Here is a 20,024-nt window from a genome sequence, read left to right as displayed (position 1 = left end):
GTGGAGGACGTCGGGCAAGCCCAGGGCGGCGGCAAGATTTGTGAAGTTCATCAGAGTCGCCTTTCAACGTCAACTCTGATCGACAGTTCTGCTGTTATCGCCCAGCATTTTGCTAGTTACGCCCAATTTTGGCATGGTGAATGTGGCCCGCGTGCGGATGACAGGTGCCGGTTTTGATGATAACCCCCTCTTATCGTCCAGATATCCCACGCGCTGGCGTGTCAACATCAGGCGCAAACCTCGACGTTCAGTCCTCCCACCTTGCTCTCTGCCGCATCCATCCGCTGACAACATGGCCACCACAGGCGAGAATATGGGTGAGTAAAAGAACCTTTTTCGCTTCTTTTCGTCCTTCCCATTCCCTTCTGGAGGCAGGGATGGGCGCGGTCGAGTCGACGAGAATCACAGGTGACACAAGCCTCGCCCGAGGCCACCTCATCCACCTTTCTAGCGCAGCAGATATATCACGGATTCTAGTTCGCAGCGCGCGCACATCCAAAGGATTCCTTTACAGCTTTTACAGCTAGCCTGCGTCTGTCTCTGTCCGGTCCTCAGACAGCTCTCCCTAGTGGTTTTGTGCTGCAGGTTTCCGCAGGCGTTGGCGTTTTGCATCCATCCCACTGGCCTCCTACTGACCAGACCCAGAAGCAACCGCGCACGATACTCACAAAGCCTTTGCAGACCAGTACGGCGAACGCCACCACTCCCACCACGACCGCGACCGCGACCGTGACCGCAGACACCGCGACAGAGACCACCGCGACCGTGACCGCTACGACTCTCGTCGGCACTCTGACCGCGATGGCCACCGCGACCGCGGCAACAGGGACCGCGGCGACCGTGACCGCTACGGTGGCGGGCCCGTCGGAGGGCGCGAAGACTACGAAGAATTTGCGCGGCGTCATCGTGGCGAAGATGACCGTCGTCGGGATCACCGCCGGGATGACGACCACGCTGGCCAACGCCGGCCACGGGATGAGGGTGACAGAGGAGGAGGAGGAGGAGGAGGGGGACGGGGACGGGGACGGCAGAGAGATGGGCTGGGCACACCCGAGAGGAGGTCTCCGACCCCGACGGACGTCGTCCCACTGGCGCAGAGGAAGAGGAAGGCCAGCGGTTGGGACGTTCACGCTCCAGGCTACGAGCAGTACACCGCTATGCAGGCCAAACAAACCGGTGAGCACCAGAGTCCTCTTCTCGCACGTACAGTTTTTGCGAAGGCTTTCCTCCTTCCACTCAGACATCGGCCCCTACACCGTTTCGCGTGATTGGCCTACATTGGCGGTGGAAGTTGGTCCAATCGATCCTTCGTTGCTTTGCGATCGCTCCACATGTGCATCCAAAATACTGATAAACCCCGGCAGGTCTGTTCAACCTTCCCGGCGCAAACCGGACCCAAATCCCAGCTATTCTTGCAATCCCCGGTCTCCCTCCGCCTATGCCTGTGTCCACATTCGGTATGGGCACTGGCGTCAACCCTAACCTGTCCAGACAGTCTCGTCGCCTCTACATTGGTAGCATTACGCCAGACATCAACGAACAAAATTTGACCGACTTCTTCAACTCAAAGATGAAGGAAATGAGCCTCGGCACTGGTGCACCTGGCAACCCTGTGTTGGCTGTTCAGTGCAACTACGAGAAGAATTACGCATTTGTCGAGGTACGCAGTCCTTCCATTCAACGATACCCACATTACTCATCCGATTCCTGGACGCTTTAGTTCCGCAGCGCTGAAGACGCGACCGCGGCTATGGCGTTTGACGGAATCATCTTCCTCAATGGGCCTCTCAAGATTCGCCGTCCCAAGGATTACGGTGGCCCGGACATCATTGCGCCTAACATGCATGTCCCCGGTGTTGTATCCACCAACGTACCCGACTCGGCGAACAAGATCTTCGTCGGTGGCCTGCCCATGTATCTGAATGAGGAGCAGGTCATGGAGCTGCTTAGCAGCTTTGGTGAGCTCAAGGCTTTCAACCTTGTGAGAGAAAACGGAAACGGCGCGTCCAAGGTACGTCTCTGCAATCTCACATCTCTCAGGTACTAAATTCGTCATTGCATCCTCATTTAGGGCTTCGCGTTCTTCGAATATGTCGACCCCAGTGTCACTGACGTCGCCATACAGTCGCTCAGCGGCATGGAGCTAGGTGACAAGTACCTTGTCGTTCAGCGGGCGTCTGTTGGCGCCAAACCTGGCCAACCACCAATCCCTGGCCTCTACGACGAGAACCCGGAAATTCCGAAACCTATTCTACCCGTCGGCGATCTTTCCGGTTCGCAGGACCGGATCCTGCTCATGCTCAACATGGTCGTTCCCGAGGAGCTCAACGACGACAAGAATACGCCGACATCTTGGAGGATATCAAAGAGGAGTGCAGTAACTACGGTCCAGTCGAGGACCTCCGCATCCCGCGGCCGGTCAAGAAGGATAAGGCCAAATGGGGAGAGGGCGGGCGAGACGCAGCGATCGCAGCTCAGCGCGCGGACGAAGCAGCAGGCGTCGGCCGGGTCTATGTGAAATTCGCGGACCCGGACGGGGCAGCGGCTGCGCTCCGTGCGCTCGCGGGGAGGAGTTTTGCGGGACGGAGCATCATTGCGACTTTGCTCAGCGATGAGGCGAACACGACACCGCCGCTCAACCTCGTCTTCGCGCCGCAGCCGGATGCGCCGCCGCCCCTCCCCGAGGACTAAGAGGACTGGAAGCTAGGCACTCTTCTCGATGGACGCTCACTGGTCATCGGCTTCTCGTCCTGTGTACTGTCGTCATCGATCCAAGGCTGCACGCTGCTTGAGTGGGGACTTGGTCTGTCGTTCGTGAGGCTCCTGTCCGTCTGTCGAATCCTTCGAGTACTGAATATGATTGTGTCCTCATGGATGTATGTTGTTACCAGCTACTATCCTACGATGTTGAGCTATGAGCTTTTGTCTGCTCTCGCACCCCAGGTTCCGCGATGCTTCGACAGACCATTTTCGTTCCTCATGGCAGCCGTCCAATCTTCGCCAACGCCCAGTGTCATCTGCTGGTCGCTGGGAGATTGCCATCGCGGTGCCTCGCTTAACTCTGCCCTTCTTCAGACATTTCACTCTCCGAGGGTACGAGGACGTCATACGCCAGTCTTGGAGCAGCGGGTGGATCGTTCACGCCGCACCCACACTCCGCATGGGAGCCTCTCTGCGCGCAATTTCACTGGCCCGAGGCCACAACGGCTTCTCGCCGCCGTGCGTCCTCTGGCGAAGTACCATAGCCAAGGCTGCTGCTAGAAGGCCGAAGACGCCCGCGTGGCTTCCCCGCCCAACCACCGCTCCCTTCTCGCCGGCGGCTGCCGTAACTCGCGATTGGTGGATGCGTTCATGCGACGAGGAGCTCGACCAATACCAATTCGCAATATCCTCGGGCTCGGGGTCGACGGCTCGAGGGACTCTAATTTCCAAGCCTCTCCCGCGAGCGCCGAGGTGGCGGAGGCGGAGGACTTCGGAGGACGTGCGTGTGCGTCGAGCGCACGCTGACACTCGATGATCCTGCTCTCGGATCTGCAGGACGGGCGAGCAGTCCCACGTACCACCGTACGGGCCTGCAGCGCTTGCAGCCCTGGTCAATTTCGCCGCGCCTCCCCTGCGCACACACTGCTAGCGACCGGGGGCTCCACAGGCACCGCCCGCGACGTTGACGGGTCACAGCGGCAACAGATCTCAGGAGGTGAGCCGTCGACGGGGCCTCGCGACGGACACAGCGGGACACGCTTGGAATTCGCCAGACGGGAGCATGGCGGTGGATCGCGATGGGCGAGGACGCGCACCACCAATAGAAGCCCGGACGGGCGACCGAGACCCGCGCGCCCGGGCCCGTCCATAGAGGGCGTGCGGAGCCCACGCGGGCGGCAGCGAGTCCGCGCGAAGGCGAAGGACGAGTGGGAACTTGGCGCGGTCAGAGGCCTGACGTCATGGTCGGCAATGTGCGCGGCTCCCCCGGCCCGCCCGGTTTGGACGCCGTCCTGCTCTGCGGGCTTGCCGCAGCGCGTGAGGCGGCGCTCGACGCTCGTTGTCCGTCGGCTTCAGGGGCGCCTGATCCTGCTCAAGGGGGCCCCTAGCTTACCGCTTGCAGTCCGCACAAACTCTGGCTTGTGCCGTTAGCTCATGCTCAAACTCGTTAGTTCGACCACGACCCACCCTGGCTAGGACAAAGTTGCGATTCAGCGCGACCGGACGCGAAGAGAATTCGGCACGGACGCACGGTGCCGCCACACGCAGACGCGTGGCTAACGCGTGTAAGGACGCTCCCGGGCGTCGACAGGAAGCCGTTCAGGGCGAGTGCAGAGTCGGCGACCCTCGGGCGCGCGGGGCCTGCATGTCGCGGCGCGGGACCCCAAGCCAACTTGGCTCCCGTATGGACAGGCCCCAACGTCAATAGTAATGCCGATGGCCAACAGTGGCGCAGGCAGCTTCGCCGCCATGTCCGCCCGCGACGGATCCGCCAGCCACAAGCGCGCGCAGCGAACCTCACGCGCGGGGCGAGCGCGGCCCTCGTCCGCTCTTGTCGATCCGCTCGCTCGATGCATGGCCTCGCCGCTGCCAGTGGAGGAAGCCGCCGTGCGAGCGAATGACGGAACGAGCTCGCGGAACGGGCAATGGACAGTGCTCTCGTGCGTACGCTGGCGCACTTACGGCGCCGCACAGTTCGCTGCCCACTGGCAGCCACGGCGCGCGCGGGGGTGTCATAAGCGCGCGTCTGCCCCGCTCGCTCCGCGGACATCTCGATCCGCGCGAGAGATCTCGCGTCGCCTGTCCCGCTCCCCAAACCTGTCCGTCCGCGCGCGCGAGCGAGCGATGGACACCGCAAATGCCTTCCTCGCGCGGCATATAAAAGCCCTCTGCCCGTCCTCGCCCCGTCGATCGCGGTCCGCTGCAGCTTCCTGCCCCCCTCCCCTCCGACTTCTCCGCTCGCCCGCCCGCACCTGCCGCACATCTGCTTGAACGTTCCTACTTCTCGACATGTGGCCCTTCTCCACCCCGGCCCACATCCAGGTCGCCCGCCGGAAGCAGGCCGCCCGCGCAGACGCCCTCCGCGACACCACCCCCGCCGACCCGTTCTCACCCAAACTCGTCCACGAACGGTATCTCTACGCGACAGGTGCGTCACCCGTTCCCAGCCACGCCCCCACCGCACCCCGCGAGCCTTGGCCGCGTTCCACGCAGAACCCGCTTCGTCCATTTCTCGCGGTCGTCACATAGCCTGGCGGGCGGGCGCCTCTGGCCACTGGGTTCGATACTCACGCCCGTCTTCTCCATCTGCTTCGCGCGAACACTCGACGGGACTGCGACATATTGCGCCGGGTATGCAGCGTCCGAGATCGTGCGCCAGATCGCGAAGCGGGAGTGGACCGCGTCCGAGGTCCTCGAGGCCTACATCGCCCGCGCCGCGCTCGCCCAGGAGCTCACCAACTGTCTCACCGAAGGTGCGTCCCTCCGTCCTCGCCAGACCGGACGGCGTCGCGCGCGCACACACGCGCGCGCTTCTAGCTCCCTCTCGGCTGTGGTCGACCCGTCTGCTGACGTCCCGCTCTGGTCCCGCGCGCGTTCTAGCGATGTTCGGCGCCGCGCGAAAACATGCGAAGGCCCTCGACGCCGAGTTCGCGAGCACGGGCAGGCTCCGCGGCCCGCTTCACGGCGTCCCCGTCAGCTTCAAGGACACCTGTGAGTGACGCGCGCTGCACGACTGCGCATTCCGCCTCTCACAGGGCTCACCCGCCCTCTGCCCGCAGACGACGTCAAAGGGCAGGACACCACGATGGGCTATTCATCCCGGGCGGGCAAACCCTCGGCCGAGGAGTCGATGGTGCGTTTCGTGTGGCCTTTTTTTGGCATTTGCGTTCCACCGAGGCCGGTGTGGCCGCCCGGGTAGTTCATCTACGTCTACGGACCACGAGGGATGGTCGATCGAGTGCTCGGGGGACGAATATGGCTAGAGGCGACGAAGATGGCTAGAGGCTGCCGCTGGGTTCTGGTGCCTGTCGCGGGCCGTGCAGGCGCGCATATTAATTTCGGACGCCCTCGCTCGGCTTCGTCCGACGCACCCAGGGTGGCCCGCCGCGCTCCCCCCGCACTCGGTGCCCCCGTTCCTCTGCTCCTCCTCATCCGAGTTGTACAAACAATCCGTGCTGATATCGCCGCGCAGGTGGTCGCGCTCGTCCGCAAGGCGGGCGGGATCCCGCTCACGAAGACGAACGTGCCCCAGTGCATCTTCTTCTTCGAGTGCTCGAACCCGGTCTGGGGTCGCTCCCTCAACCCCTACTCACGCTCGTACACCTGTGGGGGCACGAGCGGCGGCGAGGCCGCGCTGCTCGCCCTCGACGGTGCCGCCCTCGGCTGGGGCAGCGACATCGGCGGCTCTCTCCGGTGCGTCCCCTGCGTCCGTCTCCGGTACTCAGTACTCAGCAGCGCCGCTGACTGTGCGCCTACTGCAGCATCCCGGCCGCGTTCTGTGGGGTGTACTCGCTCAAGCCCGGCTTCGGCCGCGTGAGCATGGCGGGCGCGGAAGGTGCGTCCACCCGGCGCCAGTGTGGCTCTGTCCTGCCCACCCTTGCGCACCCGCAGAGAGGCTAACCGTCCTTTGCCTCGCTCAGGGAACTGGTCGGGCTTCGAGGGCATCCGCACTGTCAATGGGCCGATGGGAAGGTCTGTCGCGCTCCACCCCGCTCGACCGCATTCATCCAGGACGCTGACGACCACCATTGCCTTGTTCTCCTTTCGTCCCCGCGCGCCATTCCGTGACGCCTGCCCTTGACGCCACTGCGCCGATCCATCGACACCGACCCAATGCCCCCGATGCGCCCTGCCCGATGCCCGATGCCGCCCCCCCGCCTTCGCGAACCCCCGCACCCGCCTCGGCCGGCACCGCCCCGCGCGCAGATCCGTCGACGACCTCGAGCTCGCCTCCCGCCTCGTCTTCGGGCAGGCCGCCCCCGGCGAGTCCTACCCCGCCCCGCTCCCGTTCCGGGACGTCGACCTGGCGCCACGCCTGCGCTTCGGCTTCTATACCTCCGGTGCGTCGTCTCTCTGTTTCTGTTTCCGCCCAACGCGCCCCGAGGCTCCCTGTCGCCGCGCTGCACGACGGACGAGAAGGCCGCAGAAGCCCCCCCACTGCCGCGCCCGGGCTCCGTGTCGCCGCGCGGTAGCTTCGCGGGCGCCGCGCGCGTCCACGGGATGCGATAGCGCGCCTGGGCTGCTATCTCGATTCTCGGTCGTCGACGATAGCGGTGTCCGCGCCGCGCCGCGCTCGGTAATGCCACCGAGCGAGCACACGACCGGCTTCCCGAGGAGGCGCTCGTTGGCCGCGCGAGATGATGGGAGGAACGGGCTCGCTAACCACACTTTGCTCCCCAGACGGGTTCGTGAGGCCGTCGCCGGCGAACCAGCGCGCGGTGCGGGAGGCGGTCGACGCGCTCCGGCGGGCGGGCCACGAGTGCGTGGAGGTGCGGGTGCCAGACAGTGAGTGCTCTCGCTTCCTGGTGAGCTGCGATGATACTTACTGGGTTTGGGACGCAGTTAAAGGGGTCATGGAGATCTTTATGGGCATCACCGCCGCGGACGGGTACAAGACGATCTCAGCGGACCTGGGGCGGGACCCGATTGTGAGTGCCTTTGCTCGCCGTCCAACTGGCCGATTGGGTCTCATCGAGCGTCCCCGTGTGTAGGACAACGGGGTCTCGTCGCTGCTGCTGGGCCCGTCGTTGTTCGGTGAGTCCACCACGCTCGTCTACGGTGAGAACGCGGGCCAACGATACGCTTTCATTTGTCTTGTTAGGGTGGCTTCGCACCTCGATTGCGTTCGTCCTCGAGCGATGCATGGGAGACCCGATGCTCGCGAGCGTGGTGCGTGAGACGCGCTCGCGGCCAGTGCACGAGTTCCACAAGTGCGTGAAGCAACGAGACGAGTACACGGCGAGGTTCTATCGCGAGGTGAGCGTCCCATCCTATCGGCTGCCACGCTGGTGTGTTCTGTGGTCTATGTTCGACTGTTCGCTCGACGCCGAACACCCGACCGTCGGCCCTTGCTGCCTTCGCTTGGGCTAAAGGCCGGCATTTCGTCGCCTTCGCTTCTCTGCCCGCGCTAGGCGCGGATCTCTCCGTCCGGCTCTGCACTCTGCCTGCGCCCAAAACTGCAGAGACGTCCCGTTCTCATGCTCAACGCCGCGCACGACAGGTCTGGGACAAGCACCAGCTCGATGGCATCATAGCGCCCACGCTCGCCCTCCCCGCCCTCCCCCACAAGTACGTGGACCCGCATCGCGCGCCGCACCTCACTCGCTGACGCATCACACTCTATCCCCGCCCCCCGCGCCCTCCACCGCACCAAACCACGCCCTTCCCCGCCCCCCGCCCCCGCAGCTCCTGCCAGTACCTCGCGACGATCGCCACCGCATGCCTCCTCTACAACGTCGTCGACAGCCCCGTCGGCACGCTCCCCGTCTCGCGCGTCGACCCCGCCGTCGACCGCGCGCCCGCCGGCTACGACCCGGCGCACGCCGCGCCGGGCGGCTCGCCGCTCGTCGACAAGCTGCTCTACGGCCCGGGCGGCTTCTACGACGCGGACGCGATGGCGGGCATCCCCGTCGGCGTGCAGCTCGTCGGGCGCCGGTGGGAGGAGGAGCGCGTGCTCGGGATGATGCGCGTGCTCGACGCCGCGCTCGGCCCGCGCGACGTCGGCCGGCCGGGGTCGTGGACGGGGCAGGGCGCGTGAACGGCGGCGGCGGCGGCGGCGGAGGAGGAGGAGGATGCGAGAGGACGACGCGCCTCGTGGCGCACGCGTGGAGGGGGTGCGCAGCTAACGGCTGTCGATGACGTCGTCTGCGGATGCGGGTTCTGTCGGACTCGCTGGTGGTGTCCCTGTTTTTGGGCGTGGACTGAGCGTGCTTTACGTTACACTGTTTTGAGTTAATCCCGGGTCGTTCCCCTCACACACGCACACACATGTACGGACTGTATCATACTTGCATGTATCATATTTCGAGCCTCGGTCTTGTGTACCAATGGATCAGGACCCATAATTAATCCACAGCGAACCCAGTGATTTGATCTCCTTGTGCCATTAGACTTGTGTGCGAAGCGTCGATAGTTCCACAAATGAGCGATCAACGAGTCTCCTGCTGTTTCCTGAGCTCCAGGCAACTAGAGCATGGAGTGTTGAAACGTGAATCCTATGGCCCCAACACGGAGTGCTTTGACTCCTCTATATATCAGGTATCATGGGGGGATCGATGCAAAAGTCAGTGACTCAGTAAGTAAGCGAGCAAGAGAACCAGAGCTCGAGGCCTGGGACGAAGCGCCCGTGGTCGAGGTGCAACCATAAAGACCGTGAGAAGCTGCGACTCGGGTCGCTGGCATGCTTGTCCGACGAGTCACAACAGGCTCAGCGCTCAGCGCGCATGGCTCATCCCCAGTCTTTCTCCACAGAACCCGGCTCACCTTGTGCGAGTACTGGTAAATTTCTCCCCCCGCATCCTCCATCATGTGTGTTGAGCTTTGGAACAGCTCCGACTGAAGTTGCTCGACTGCGTCCAGTGCACGGCCCTGTGGCCCTCCCCGTACTCTTGGTCAAGTGATCTGCAGTTCGTTTCTTCTGGCTGCTCTCCTGGGTCTTTTTTAAACGAAACACAGAAGAAGGTCTGGTTGCCTTCCGGTCTCTTGCGAACGGTTGGGCCTACTGTAAATACTCGTGCGTCCACAGTAGGCTTGCCGGCTCCTTCACCGGTGGTACCTGAACCTTTCGCCGGCTTCTCCGACTGGTAAGAGCTTGCTCTCCTCCGGCTCCCTCCGCATCGTCGAGAAGCTCGGCATCGGGCATTCTTTGTGGCGCGCTCAACGGTATTCTTGATGCGGAGAAGATCGCCACCAAGATCGGCGCTGTCTAGTAAGTACTTCTGACCACCTCGACGCCGCCTCCTCTAATCCCACAACCCGCAGCACCTGGTTTTGTGCTCTGTTCCCCTCTTGCACGAACATCGTTCACGATCACTTTTAGTACACGCCTCACTAGCTCTGCGCCGTGCGGCCCAATGCTGGATCGATAATCCCCTGCCCCCCTGGTCTTCGCTTCCAACACTTGGCCAAACTGATACTGTGCTACAATCGCCATACCCCGTTGCGCTTTCTTTTTACTTTGGCCTTGGCTTGGGTACACGGATGACCACCCAATCGTCGTCGTACTTGTACGACCGATCGTATCCAGCTGCACCGTTCGGTCACGCCGCTTTGCTCTGTTGAACAATTCGGTTCCATGGGATGAACGTCATGATCGCCTTGAACCGCACACAAGACTGACTCCATGGCCTCTTGAACTCGAATGTCTAGAGGGGTCTGGACTTCAACCATCCTTTGGTCAACGCTATTTTTGGTCGATATGAAATCCGAACGTCTCCGACGTCGATCCTGGCCCAAACACCGGAAGCCCGACGTGGATGTCACCTCTGCTTTCCACTTTAGGAAACCTCGCTCAACATCCGAACGGCCGTCGACAGCCCCGCCCTCGTCCGCAGGACACACAGCACTCGGACCCATCGCCTGAATCACGCACTTGTTGGGCTCGACGGATCCGCAGAGAGCAACCCTACATGGCGGGCATCACAGAACAGTGTCTTTCCCCACGGGATACATCGACAAGGCCAGAATCCCCACTCTCGGCTGAGTCGGCGAGCCCTCGGCCACTGGAGGCGAACACCCCCGCCAGCCTCTCCAGCCAGCCTCCCTCTGAGCCTATAAAACCCCCATCCAATCCGCCCTCCCTCCTCACCACCCGACTCCATCTCCTCTCCTCTTATCCCCACTGGCTGTGGACACTGCCACTAGTCGATACCGTCGGAGCCATATGGCCCGCGCCCGTCTAGTCCCGCTTGCTCGCTTCTTGCTTCGCCGCCGCCGCAGCCGTCACTCGACGTGCCGACGTGTGGTGGACGACATATGTCAGTACGCCGTCACTATGACGCTGTGTACTCACGCGATGGTGTTGTCACAGACCCTCGCTGGCCGAACCGCTCCTGCTTCACGACTCAGCCCAGCGACCCCTTCTTCGCACACCGCTCTGCAGTGTCTTGCTCGCTGGTTGGCTGGACCAACCATCGATCTTTCTGCGCGGCGCCGGGTATGACTCTTCGTCGCCGGTCCGTGTCCCGTCACTGACAGCACCTGCACAGCCAAGTACGATGACGCTCGTGCTCGTGATTGAGGTAGACCATTGAGTACACACCCCGACGCGGGACGAGCCAGTACGAGTACGTCCTTGCTCGCCTCCGAATCGAACCACGGCCGCTGACGGGTTCCCGCTCGGTTCGACTGGATCAGTCTTGACGATGCCGGCCAACGCCGAAGGACGTCGAACACGGCGAGGGCCACGTCTTGTGCGTCCTTCTCCTCCCCCCACCCATCGTCGCTCGCTCATCCCCGCCCCCTTCCAGTGAACGTGCCATCTGAGCTAGCCACTCTCGGAGCTCTGAGGTCTCGGACATGCTTCGTGCAGACAAGGAGGCCGGTTCTCCATCCGAGACTCAATTCCAGGCTCTTGTGATCTAGCCACAGACGGCGCCCACAGGGCGTAACTCGTCAGGTGTGTATCTTCCGGGCGTAGCCGGGCGGGCACTGACCATCCATGCTTCAGCCACGACATCCGAGGTCAGGCCGCGCCTACCTTTCTGCATGCCCCCTTTGGAGTGTCGACACATGAGGCAGACCATTGCGAGTCACAGGCCTCGGCGCGACGGCAGCGACGTCTAGTACGTGTCGGTACTTGCTTCGTCCGTCGCTGCCTCTGACCCACACCGGCGCCGCAGTGAACGTACCACCTGAGCCGACCATCCGAAGCTCTTGGGTTTCAACACCCAAGCCCTCCCGGACTCGTGCATCAGCTGGTATAGGGCGTCCGTCGTCAATGGTGAGCATCTTGGACGTGCTAGCGATGTCGTCGGCTGTGGTGCTAATGGAACGACCGTCCAGCTTCGACGACCGAGACAGGAGCCGTTCCTGCCTCGGTTCATCTCTATCCTCTCCCCTTTCATAGGTCGCAGAGTGTCGATACATGAGGCAGACCATTGTAGGTCATAGGCCTCAGCGCGGCGGGAGAGTCGTCTTGTACGTGCCGCCCTTGTTCTCGACGTATTTTTCTCGAGTCTGATCCTGAGTCCCTGTCAGTGAACGTGCCATCGTGGCCGACCACCAAGAGCTCTGGTGGCCGTGCGGCGACTGGCATAGGGCGTCCCCCGTTAGCATACATCGACACCGATCAGGCCACCCTTTTATCTCTTCGCATGTCGCTGGCTCTATTGTCTACTTCTCAAGTTCTCGCGCATGATACCCCGACTTCCATCGCGCATAATACCCAAGCTTCCATCGCCATGATACCCCGGCTTCCACCCGCGCTCAAAAAGTACGTGACACCGCACCTGAATTTCTCCGCACGCTGACCCCGTCTCCTTTTGAAGAATACGCAAAATCGGCTCCGTGTGCTTTGTGCGGACACGTAGTACGAACCCAAAACATCGTATAATGTTCATCCCGTGCAGACCCCCCGTTCCGTTCCTCTGGTAGGGACGGCGTCGGGCGTCTTTGAGCACTTGGTCCGCATGTACTACTCGCGGCTTGGTCAATATAGTCGTTGTTGTGCAGGGAGCGTACTTTGTGTGATGAGTAACGAGGTTGAGATTTCGTGGGTAATGGGCTGGGCCACCTGTGAAGATTAGCATGCAACGTTGGACACGAACATCGCAGTACGTCTACCATGGCGAGCGAAACTGTTCGGTGCGATATCAGATCTGGTTCCATTTCGCACAGTATACGAGTACGTGCTCTACAGTCTACTACGCTGACATGCCTCCCCGCTAGAGTACAAGTCGCCCAGATCCATGTCAGGATGTATGCGCCGGTCGACACAATGTCACTATCGCCTATCCTGGGCAGGTCGCTCGTACATGTCTCTCCCGGGCATGGCTGGTCTGTAGTGGCAGAACGAGGAGATTTCTCTTGAGTCGCGGGTTCGCATGTACGGTCCGCGGCGTCGTCAATATAGTCGTGGTTCTGCAGGGAACACCATTGGCCGAGGAATCACGTGTGATCGAGAACGGTACAGCAGGGGAGGCGATGCGCCCGGCGGGATCAGCCAGATGGTCCCCGCCCGGCCAGGCACCTGTAGTCTCTCGCAGGATGATGCACGTTGTCACAGCGGGCTATGAGAAGTCAAGGCGGCGCGCGACGGGGCGCGAGAGGTCGTCGCTGGAGTGTTTGCGTTTGAGCTTGTTGGGGTTCCCGGCGCGTACGTCGAGGCCGCCGCCGTCGGCGTTGCCGTCGAGCTCCTCGAGTGAAACGGCGGCTTCTTTCTTGACGGGCTTGGGTAGCTTGGAAGGGTGAGAGGGGTACGGAAGGGCGCTGAAGTAGGGGTGGTCGAGAGCCTGCGCGAGCAAAAGGGAACGGAGAGTGTCAGAAATCGGGTGGAGAGTGTGGACGATGACCCGGGAAGAACTTGGGGAGGAGAAGAGTTGAGTGCTCACAGCGCGGGCGGAGATACGCCTCCGTGGGTCATACACGAGACATTTGCTGAGCAGGTTGAGGCAATCGGAGCTCGCGGCGGTGAAGAGATCGCGAAGCGGTGTCTTGGGGAACTGCCCGACTGGTACGTAATCAGGTAGCTTCGAGTGTCCCTGTTGCAACCGAGCACGCCGTTAGTCGAATGCACGGAAGCAGCTGAGAGCCATCCGCGTGAGATGGGTGGCAAGAACGGCATGAACTCACCGGCCAGTCGTCTTCTGACGGAGTCCCTAGTGCACGGAAGATAGTCTTCAGTTGGTCCATGTCGGTTTCGCCGGGCAGATATGGCGTCCGGAGCATTAACTCAGCAAAGATGCAGCCCACGGACCAGATGTCGACGGCGCTGCTGTAGTATCTGCAACCCCACAACAGTTCTGGCGGACGGTACCACCTGTTCGACCACAAGAAGATCAGCGACGAACGCGAGATCGTGCGCGCCGCAGGAGCGCCGGGGCATGGGCGCGCACCGAGTGATGACCTGACATGTCATCTTGTAACCTGGGTCCGCGAAGTCGCGGGCGAGACCGAAATCGGCTATTTTGAGGTGACCGTCGGCCGCGATGAGCAAATTGTTGGACTTAAGATCCCGATGGAGAATGAAGTTGCGATGACAGAACTCGAGGCCGCGGAAAGTCATCGCCATCCAACTTTTGATATCAGCGGGCAGAAAGACAAGCGAGCGGTCCTTGATAACAAGTTCCAGGTCGGTTTCAAGGAACTCAAGAACAAGGTTCAAATTCTTTTTAGACGAGAACACGTCCAGTAGCTGCATAGTCACATGCTGTCAGCTAAGTCGAGAACATGCTTCAATGAATGGTTAGCACCTCGATGACGTTTTGGTGCTTGAGCTCGCGCAGGAACTTGACCTCGCGAACGGCCGACATGTCGAGACCATCTTTGAATTGGCCGACCTTAATCTTCTTGATAGCAACCTTCCGGCCGGTTGCAACTTCTCTCCCTGTAAGTCGGAAACGGGTTAGGCGTTGGAACAGGGAGAGTTTGTATGGGGGAGATACCTCTGTACACTACGGCATAGGCACCTTCACCAATCTTCTGGTCCTTGGCCCTGAGGGAAGTAAATGAGAGGGAGAAGATCAGGGAGAACAGCACATGCAGACCATTGCCGCTGCCTATCGGCATTCGCTTTTTCCACTGCGTCCATCTGAAGCCCAGACGACAGCCGTCGAATGCTGCGTCGAGCACAGCGCGGTTAGATAGGGAAGGACGAGAGGATGGAGACGCCCGGAGTGCTGGCGGGTGGCGTCCTGTGGCGTCGAGCGCGTTGATGGTCGCATGGCACGTCGCTGAAGCTGAGTCTGAGACAGTCGGTGACCGCGCCCAGAGGAGCGGTGTCCCCAGTGGCCCCCATCGTTGATTGTCCCTCTGCCAAGTTGCGCCGGCGCCGCGCCCCATGTCTGCGCCTGCCGATAATTCGGACGGTGGCTCTCCCTCCTGCCACCACTGCCCACCGCGACCCCTTCCCCCGCCTGCTTTTTCTTCGTTCTTCGCCGCAGGCGGCCCTCGTTTTCTTTATCTGCTGTATAAATTTCACCCTTGTGCTCTATTCTTACGACCAGCCCCTCGTTGACCGACCCAACGCCCGCCTCCAGCCGAGGAACGCTTCATGGCCGCAACATACGGAAACCATTCCACTACGGACGATGTTCTCGCTCTCCTCCCAAATAGCCAGGAGTTCCTTCTCAGCCGCCCATACACCGATGTCGAGTCCCGGGGTGTTCTGGTGCGTCAAATTCGGTCGTGTGAGTCTTGTCGATGCCTTCTGACCTTCATATCATGCCCGTGCTTGCAGGTTCTCGTGATTGTATCATCCCTCTCTGCGACCGCAGTCGCCGGCCTACTGGCAGCCATAGCAGTGAGCATGAGATTCGGTTCCTCGGGGAGCGCATATACTCAGCAAGCCTTCCCCGCGCACGTAGATTTCTGCATGGAACACTCGCAAGTCCTCCTCCTCTCACCTGTTCGTGAGAAGTCACGTCGCTGCGTACTTCATCTCTCTTCTCCTCTGCGAAGTTGCACAGAGTCTGTCTGTTTGCCTCTACCATGACTTCACGAGCTGAATTGTATGTGATCTAGCCGTGGGCTCGATCATGAGCATCCGTTGGGTCACGCTCCATGCAGTGTCATATGAGCCCTACTGCACCGTGCAAGGTTAGGATACTGTTTTGCGATACATACGAGGGACGAGCTCATATGCGACCGGGCTCAGGCGTCGTGAAACACATTGCCGACGTTGGAACGGCATTCTGGTACGTTATCGCATTCTCTGCTGCCCACCTTGACAATCAATCTTAGTCCCATCGCTTAGGTCATTCATCATCGCGTTGAACACGTTCTGGATCCTGTTTTTGCAGTGGAAGCTCAAACGTCACGTTCTCATCGTAGCCATGCTTGGTACATGGGCTGCTATTGGCGCTATTGTTACAACAGGCCCAGGCGCACTCCAGAGGTCTGAGACAGGTCCCTTTTGTAAGTGCTTCACATACCAGGTATCCCCCTCGAGCTGATGCTGTGGGTGACAGATGCCATCTCAGGCTATTGGTGCTGGATAGCAGACGGGTATCCCACTTCACGTATCACGTATGTGGTTCATAGGCAACGTCACCGATGTCTTCATGATTTGCTAATTCAATACAACAGGCTTGACTACATGTTTGTACGTGCGTCTCCTTCGTACCTGCAGCCGGATAATTGACGGGAGCGTTACAATAGATGTTCCTATCCTCGGTACTCTGCTTCATCATGTACATCCTTGTCTTCCTGAAGCTTCGCGGCAACGTAGTTGTGAATGGCTGGCGCATCAGGGTCAGGCTTCAATCTCGTGATGAGGCCGACAGTATCAAGTACACGGACACCCACGTTATCAACATAGCCAAAGGGATGCTCATGTGAGTTGTGAAGAACAGTCCACTGGGCGTTTTACTAATTCGCTGTCATGATCCTAGGTACCCAGTGCGTGCTTTCTCAGTGATGCATTGACTCCTCATGTTTGATAATTGTGCCAGGTCGCATACACGATCCTGCTGCTCCCGATCGCCGTCTGTCGGTTTGCGGAATGGAGCGGTCACGAAGTACCTTTCTCTGCAACGATCGCCAGGTATGTCTTCCGGTAACATATAGCTCGAGACGCCAATTAAGCGTCAATCCAGCGATGCTATCTTCTTGCTGTCTGGATTTGTCAACGTTATCCTGTTCATCACCACCCGTCGCGTTCTGCCCATTCACAGCGTGGTTCCACGTCGCTTCAGTCGAATTTTCCGTGGGTCCCTCATGGTCAAACCCCGGTCAAGCACATACGCCACTAGCTCGGGCACCTATCCTGCTTCAGTCACTTCAGACATGGACCCTGAGAAATCGGCCGGCACGATCATTTCGTACAACGACGCAGTAACGCGCCCTGACGCGCCCTTGGCTGCTCTCGCAAGCGCAGCACCCACGCCCTACACCTATTCTTATCCCTCCGCGAATGTTGTACACCCCTACTCTGCGACAAGTCCATCATTCACAGTCGGTTCTGCGCGATCGGAGAAGTACGACGATGTCTCGCTCAATAGCGCGCCTGCGCGTCCTGGAGCTGTTCCGGCGCCATACCGCGGAGCTCGCGAAGACCTCGACCATGCCCCTCTGGATCACGGGTTCGCCGCCGAGGACAACTCCGACGCTGAATCTTTCACTACCACCCGAGAGCGCTCCGCCTACCGAGCCTCCGCACAGACTCTCGGCACACAGCTGGACAGCATTCACTCCGAAATCGACTCGACGATAGACATGTATGTCTCGTCGGAGTTGGGGTCTCCAACGGCTGATGCGTACCTACCATCTCGCGCGAAGACTCCATTGTCTATCGCACCTTCGGCCGTACCCTCGGAGGTACCTTCAATGCCACCACCTCACATGGGCAGGGAAACGTCTGGTTAGGGTGATGCGGTATCCTGCAGAGTTCTTGATATTTCCGGGATAGAGTTTGGGTGTCGACTGGCTGTGCCAGCTGTTGTATTGTATTTGCTACGAGGGCATGCGCCCCTCTGCTCGGATTCACATTCGCTCATGTTGTACTGCTCGCTGTACTTTATTTATTGTGTATTTGAAGCCGTCGCTGGTCATCTTCCCTTTCTCCGTGACTTGTGAGCCTTCCTCGCACGGCATCTGCAACCAACGATGTACAGCCCCTCCTCCGCGGGGCAGCTCGGCCATAGTTCCGAGAATGACTTCAAGCGAGGGGCTGGGATCCACGTGGCCATGACACTCTCCCACCGCCCGATGGTGCTGAGGACGGATGAGGCAGGTGCGATATAAGCGATTAGTGAGCAACATGTGAGCGTTCGGTAATGCTATGACGGCCCTCTCTCAGCCCTCACACTCCCTCGCGCGCACGACGCTCTCCTTCCCCAGGTCCGCCCTGTCTTCTCGCATAGCCCTCCCGTTTGCAGCGCACGTCAAAAGGCGTGTCGCGACAAGACGAGCACTCACGCTTGCTACCCCCAGTCTGTCTACCTGCCCCGCCTTCCTGAACATCTCCGCAACCCCCGCGCCCTCTGCACGTCGTTCCCTTCACACCTCCGCCCCAGCCATGTCTGACCCCAGCAAGAGCAAGTCCGAGAGCGAGTGGCGCGCGGTGCTCACTCCCCAGCAGGTGAGCCTCCCGCGCCCTCACGGCGTGGCGATCCGCGGCGCTGATCACGCCGTCCCGTCTCCCCGCTGCCGCCTGTCTCCGCGCCCCCGCGCATGCGCGCGCGAGCAGTTCCGCATCCTGCGCGAGAAGGGAACCGAGCCCGCGGGGACGGGCGAGTACGACAAGCACTACGAGGAGGGCGTGTACGCGTGCGCGGGCTGCAACGCGCCGCTCTACAAGAGCGCGACCAAGTTCAAGAGCGGCTGCGGCTGGCCGGCGTTCTTCGATGGTGCGTGCGTCCGCGCGGGCTCCCTCCGGGACTGCGGCCTGAGAGGGGCTGGAGCTGACGGCGCGACGGTGCAGCCATTCCGGGCGCGGTGAACCGCCACGAGGACCAGTCGTTGTTCGTGACGCGCACGGAGATCACCTGCGCGGCGTGCGGAGGGCACTTGGGGCACGTCTTCAAGGGAGAGGGTTTCAAGACCCCAGTGAGTACTTGTTTGCGTGATACATATTACATGGCGATGGCGCTGACGGTCGTTGACCATCACAGCCGACGAGAGGCACTGCGTGAACTCCATCTCACTCAACTTCGTGGAAGAGAATAACTGAAGGAACTATGACGTCGAACATGTACTCGCATACTTGCGTGGTGGTTATGGACCGACTGAAGGCTTCATTGTAGAAAGAGGTTAACTCATGTCGGCTGCAATACTTTCGGGCCACCTGTGAGGACTAGTTGCTTTAATTGCGCTCACCATGCAGGTGTCGTAACAAATCATCGTGTAGAGTAAAGTATAGAGAGGGGGTGAATGCCATTGCGAAGTGCGAAGGGCATCGCCGCACAGGGTCAACTTGTCCAGGGGACCTCGCCAGACCTTCGTGCAGCCGATGTATGATACACTGCCAGTTCCACAGAAAGTGGGGGTATTTAGAGACCCTCCATAGTCGCGACGAGCTCGTCGAGCTCGCGCTTGGAGTCCTGGTACTTCGCCTGTGCTTCCTAAATGCGGCAATAGGGTCAGTTGAGAATGCTTGCCCGAAACACCACACTCGCTCCGAGTGCACCACGGAGACACGTACCTCGTACTTCTTCTCCCATGCATCACGCTCGCCCTCAAGACGCGTAACCTGCCGCTCGTAGTGCTCCGCCTTGACGTCCACTTGCCGCAGCCTACGCGCCCGCACCCCAACGCGTTCAGGATTAGCCGATCGAAGCGAACGGAGGCCACGTACTTGTCCATTGCCTCCTTCAAGTTCTTGTCTGCGGCATCGAGCTCCTCCTCCAGAAGCTGGATCTTCCTCTGAAGACCTTCGTTAGCGGTCTTGCTCGTCTCGCCGTCCTCTTGAGCGTGTTTGAGATCGGCGAGCTTGGACTCTGCCTTCTCGAGATCGGTTTCGGCAACAGATACCTTGTGTTGGAGAGAGGTAATATCCTGGTCCTTCTCCAGGAGCATCTGCTCGAGCCGCTTGTTCTTCGCCTCAGCCTCCTCGGCGCGCGCGACCGCGTTGTCGACTTCGGTGCGGAGGGTTTGGAGGCGCTATCGAGGCGATCCTGTGAGCCCCACGGATCTCAAAGGGTGCACGACGACGGGCACTGACCTCCTTGATCTTCTCCATTGCTGATGCTGGCGATATGCGGGGGGACGAGGTGGATGAAGCGAAGGGCGGACGCGGCGAGGTGCGAGCACAGAGCGCTGAGCGTGTTGCTTTGGACAGCACTGATAAAGTATCAGCCGTGGAAAGCACCTGCCATATCCGCCACGCTCACGTGCGCGACCCCTACTCCGGACTCGGGACTCGGAGCGCATCTTGCCTTGCTCTTGAG

General features: G+C 60.6%; 5 protein-coding genes across 5 annotated transcripts; 3 read left to right on the top strand and 2 right to left on the bottom strand.

The window, feature by feature from the left end:
* Nucleotides 1-292: 292 nt before the first annotated feature.
* BXZ73DRAFT_100387 (uncharacterized protein) lies at nucleotides 293-2,691 on the top strand (the record flags this gene model as incomplete). Its single annotated transcript, XM_048014562.1, has 7 exons — nucleotides 293-317; nucleotides 596-1,060; nucleotides 1,138-1,176; nucleotides 1,365-1,660; nucleotides 1,721-2,011; nucleotides 2,072-2,273; nucleotides 2,339-2,691. The coding sequence occupies 7 exons, from the start codon at nucleotides 293-295 to the stop codon at nucleotides 2,689-2,691; spliced, it is 1,671 nt and encodes a 556-aa protein (XP_047878926.1).
* A 2,298-nt stretch (nucleotides 2,692-4,989) lies between these two features.
* Nucleotides 4,990-8,737, top strand: BXZ73DRAFT_89410 (amidase signature enzyme; the record flags this gene model as incomplete). Its single annotated transcript, XM_048025260.1, has 14 exons — nucleotides 4,990-5,128; nucleotides 5,340-5,453; nucleotides 5,581-5,691; nucleotides 5,760-5,833; nucleotides 6,173-6,393; nucleotides 6,462-6,535; nucleotides 6,621-6,672; nucleotides 6,907-7,040; nucleotides 7,381-7,485; nucleotides 7,543-7,628; nucleotides 7,692-7,734; nucleotides 7,802-7,956; nucleotides 8,201-8,268; nucleotides 8,386-8,737. The coding sequence occupies 14 exons, from the start codon at nucleotides 4,990-4,992 to the stop codon at nucleotides 8,735-8,737; spliced, it is 1,728 nt and encodes a 575-aa protein (XP_047878925.1).
* A 4,471-nt stretch (nucleotides 8,738-13,208) lies between these two features.
* BXZ73DRAFT_45324 (CMGC/CDK/CDK7 protein kinase) lies at nucleotides 13,209-14,728 on the bottom strand (the record flags this gene model as incomplete). The annotated part of the gene is made up of 7 exons (XM_048019495.1): nucleotides 13,209-13,430; nucleotides 13,530-13,679; nucleotides 13,771-13,957; nucleotides 14,034-14,332; nucleotides 14,391-14,524; nucleotides 14,583-14,632; nucleotides 14,685-14,728. 7 exons carry the CDS (start codon nucleotides 14,726-14,728, stop codon nucleotides 13,209-13,211), a joined length of 1,086 nt encoding a protein of 361 aa, XP_047878924.1.
* A 462-nt stretch (nucleotides 14,729-15,190) lies between these two features.
* Nucleotides 15,191-18,808, top strand: BXZ73DRAFT_100384 (SelR domain-containing protein; the record flags this gene model as incomplete). The annotated part of the gene is made up of 15 exons (XM_048014561.1): nucleotides 15,191-15,307; nucleotides 15,377-15,439; nucleotides 15,504-15,606; nucleotides 15,661-15,735; nucleotides 15,794-15,833; nucleotides 15,893-16,053; nucleotides 16,107-16,164; nucleotides 16,225-16,240; nucleotides 16,297-16,472; nucleotides 16,530-16,536; nucleotides 16,590-16,681; nucleotides 16,734-17,354; nucleotides 18,070-18,485; nucleotides 18,560-18,688; nucleotides 18,750-18,808. 15 exons carry the CDS (start codon nucleotides 15,191-15,193, stop codon nucleotides 18,806-18,808), a joined length of 2,133 nt encoding a protein of 710 aa, XP_047878923.1.
* Nucleotides 18,809-19,127: 319 nt separating this feature from the next.
* Nucleotides 19,128-19,816, bottom strand: BXZ73DRAFT_89407 (tropomyosin; the record flags this gene model as incomplete). The annotated part of the gene is made up of 4 exons (XM_048025259.1): nucleotides 19,128-19,199; nucleotides 19,280-19,370; nucleotides 19,433-19,737; nucleotides 19,799-19,816. The coding sequence occupies 4 exons, from the start codon at nucleotides 19,814-19,816 to the stop codon at nucleotides 19,128-19,130; spliced, it is 486 nt and encodes a 161-aa protein (XP_047878922.1).
* Nucleotides 19,817-20,024: the final 208 nt, after the last annotated feature.

The sequence above is a fragment of the Epithele typhae genome, assembly GCF_022376455.1.
Source record: "Epithele typhae strain CBS 203.58 chromosome Unknown BXZ73scaffold_17, whole genome shotgun sequence".
In the NCBI taxonomy this organism is placed as follows: domain Eukaryota; kingdom Fungi; phylum Basidiomycota; class Agaricomycetes; order Polyporales; family Epitheliaceae; genus Epithele; species Epithele typhae.
Note: the sequence above shows the minus strand (reverse complement) of the source record. Positions and strands in the feature narration are given on the sequence as shown.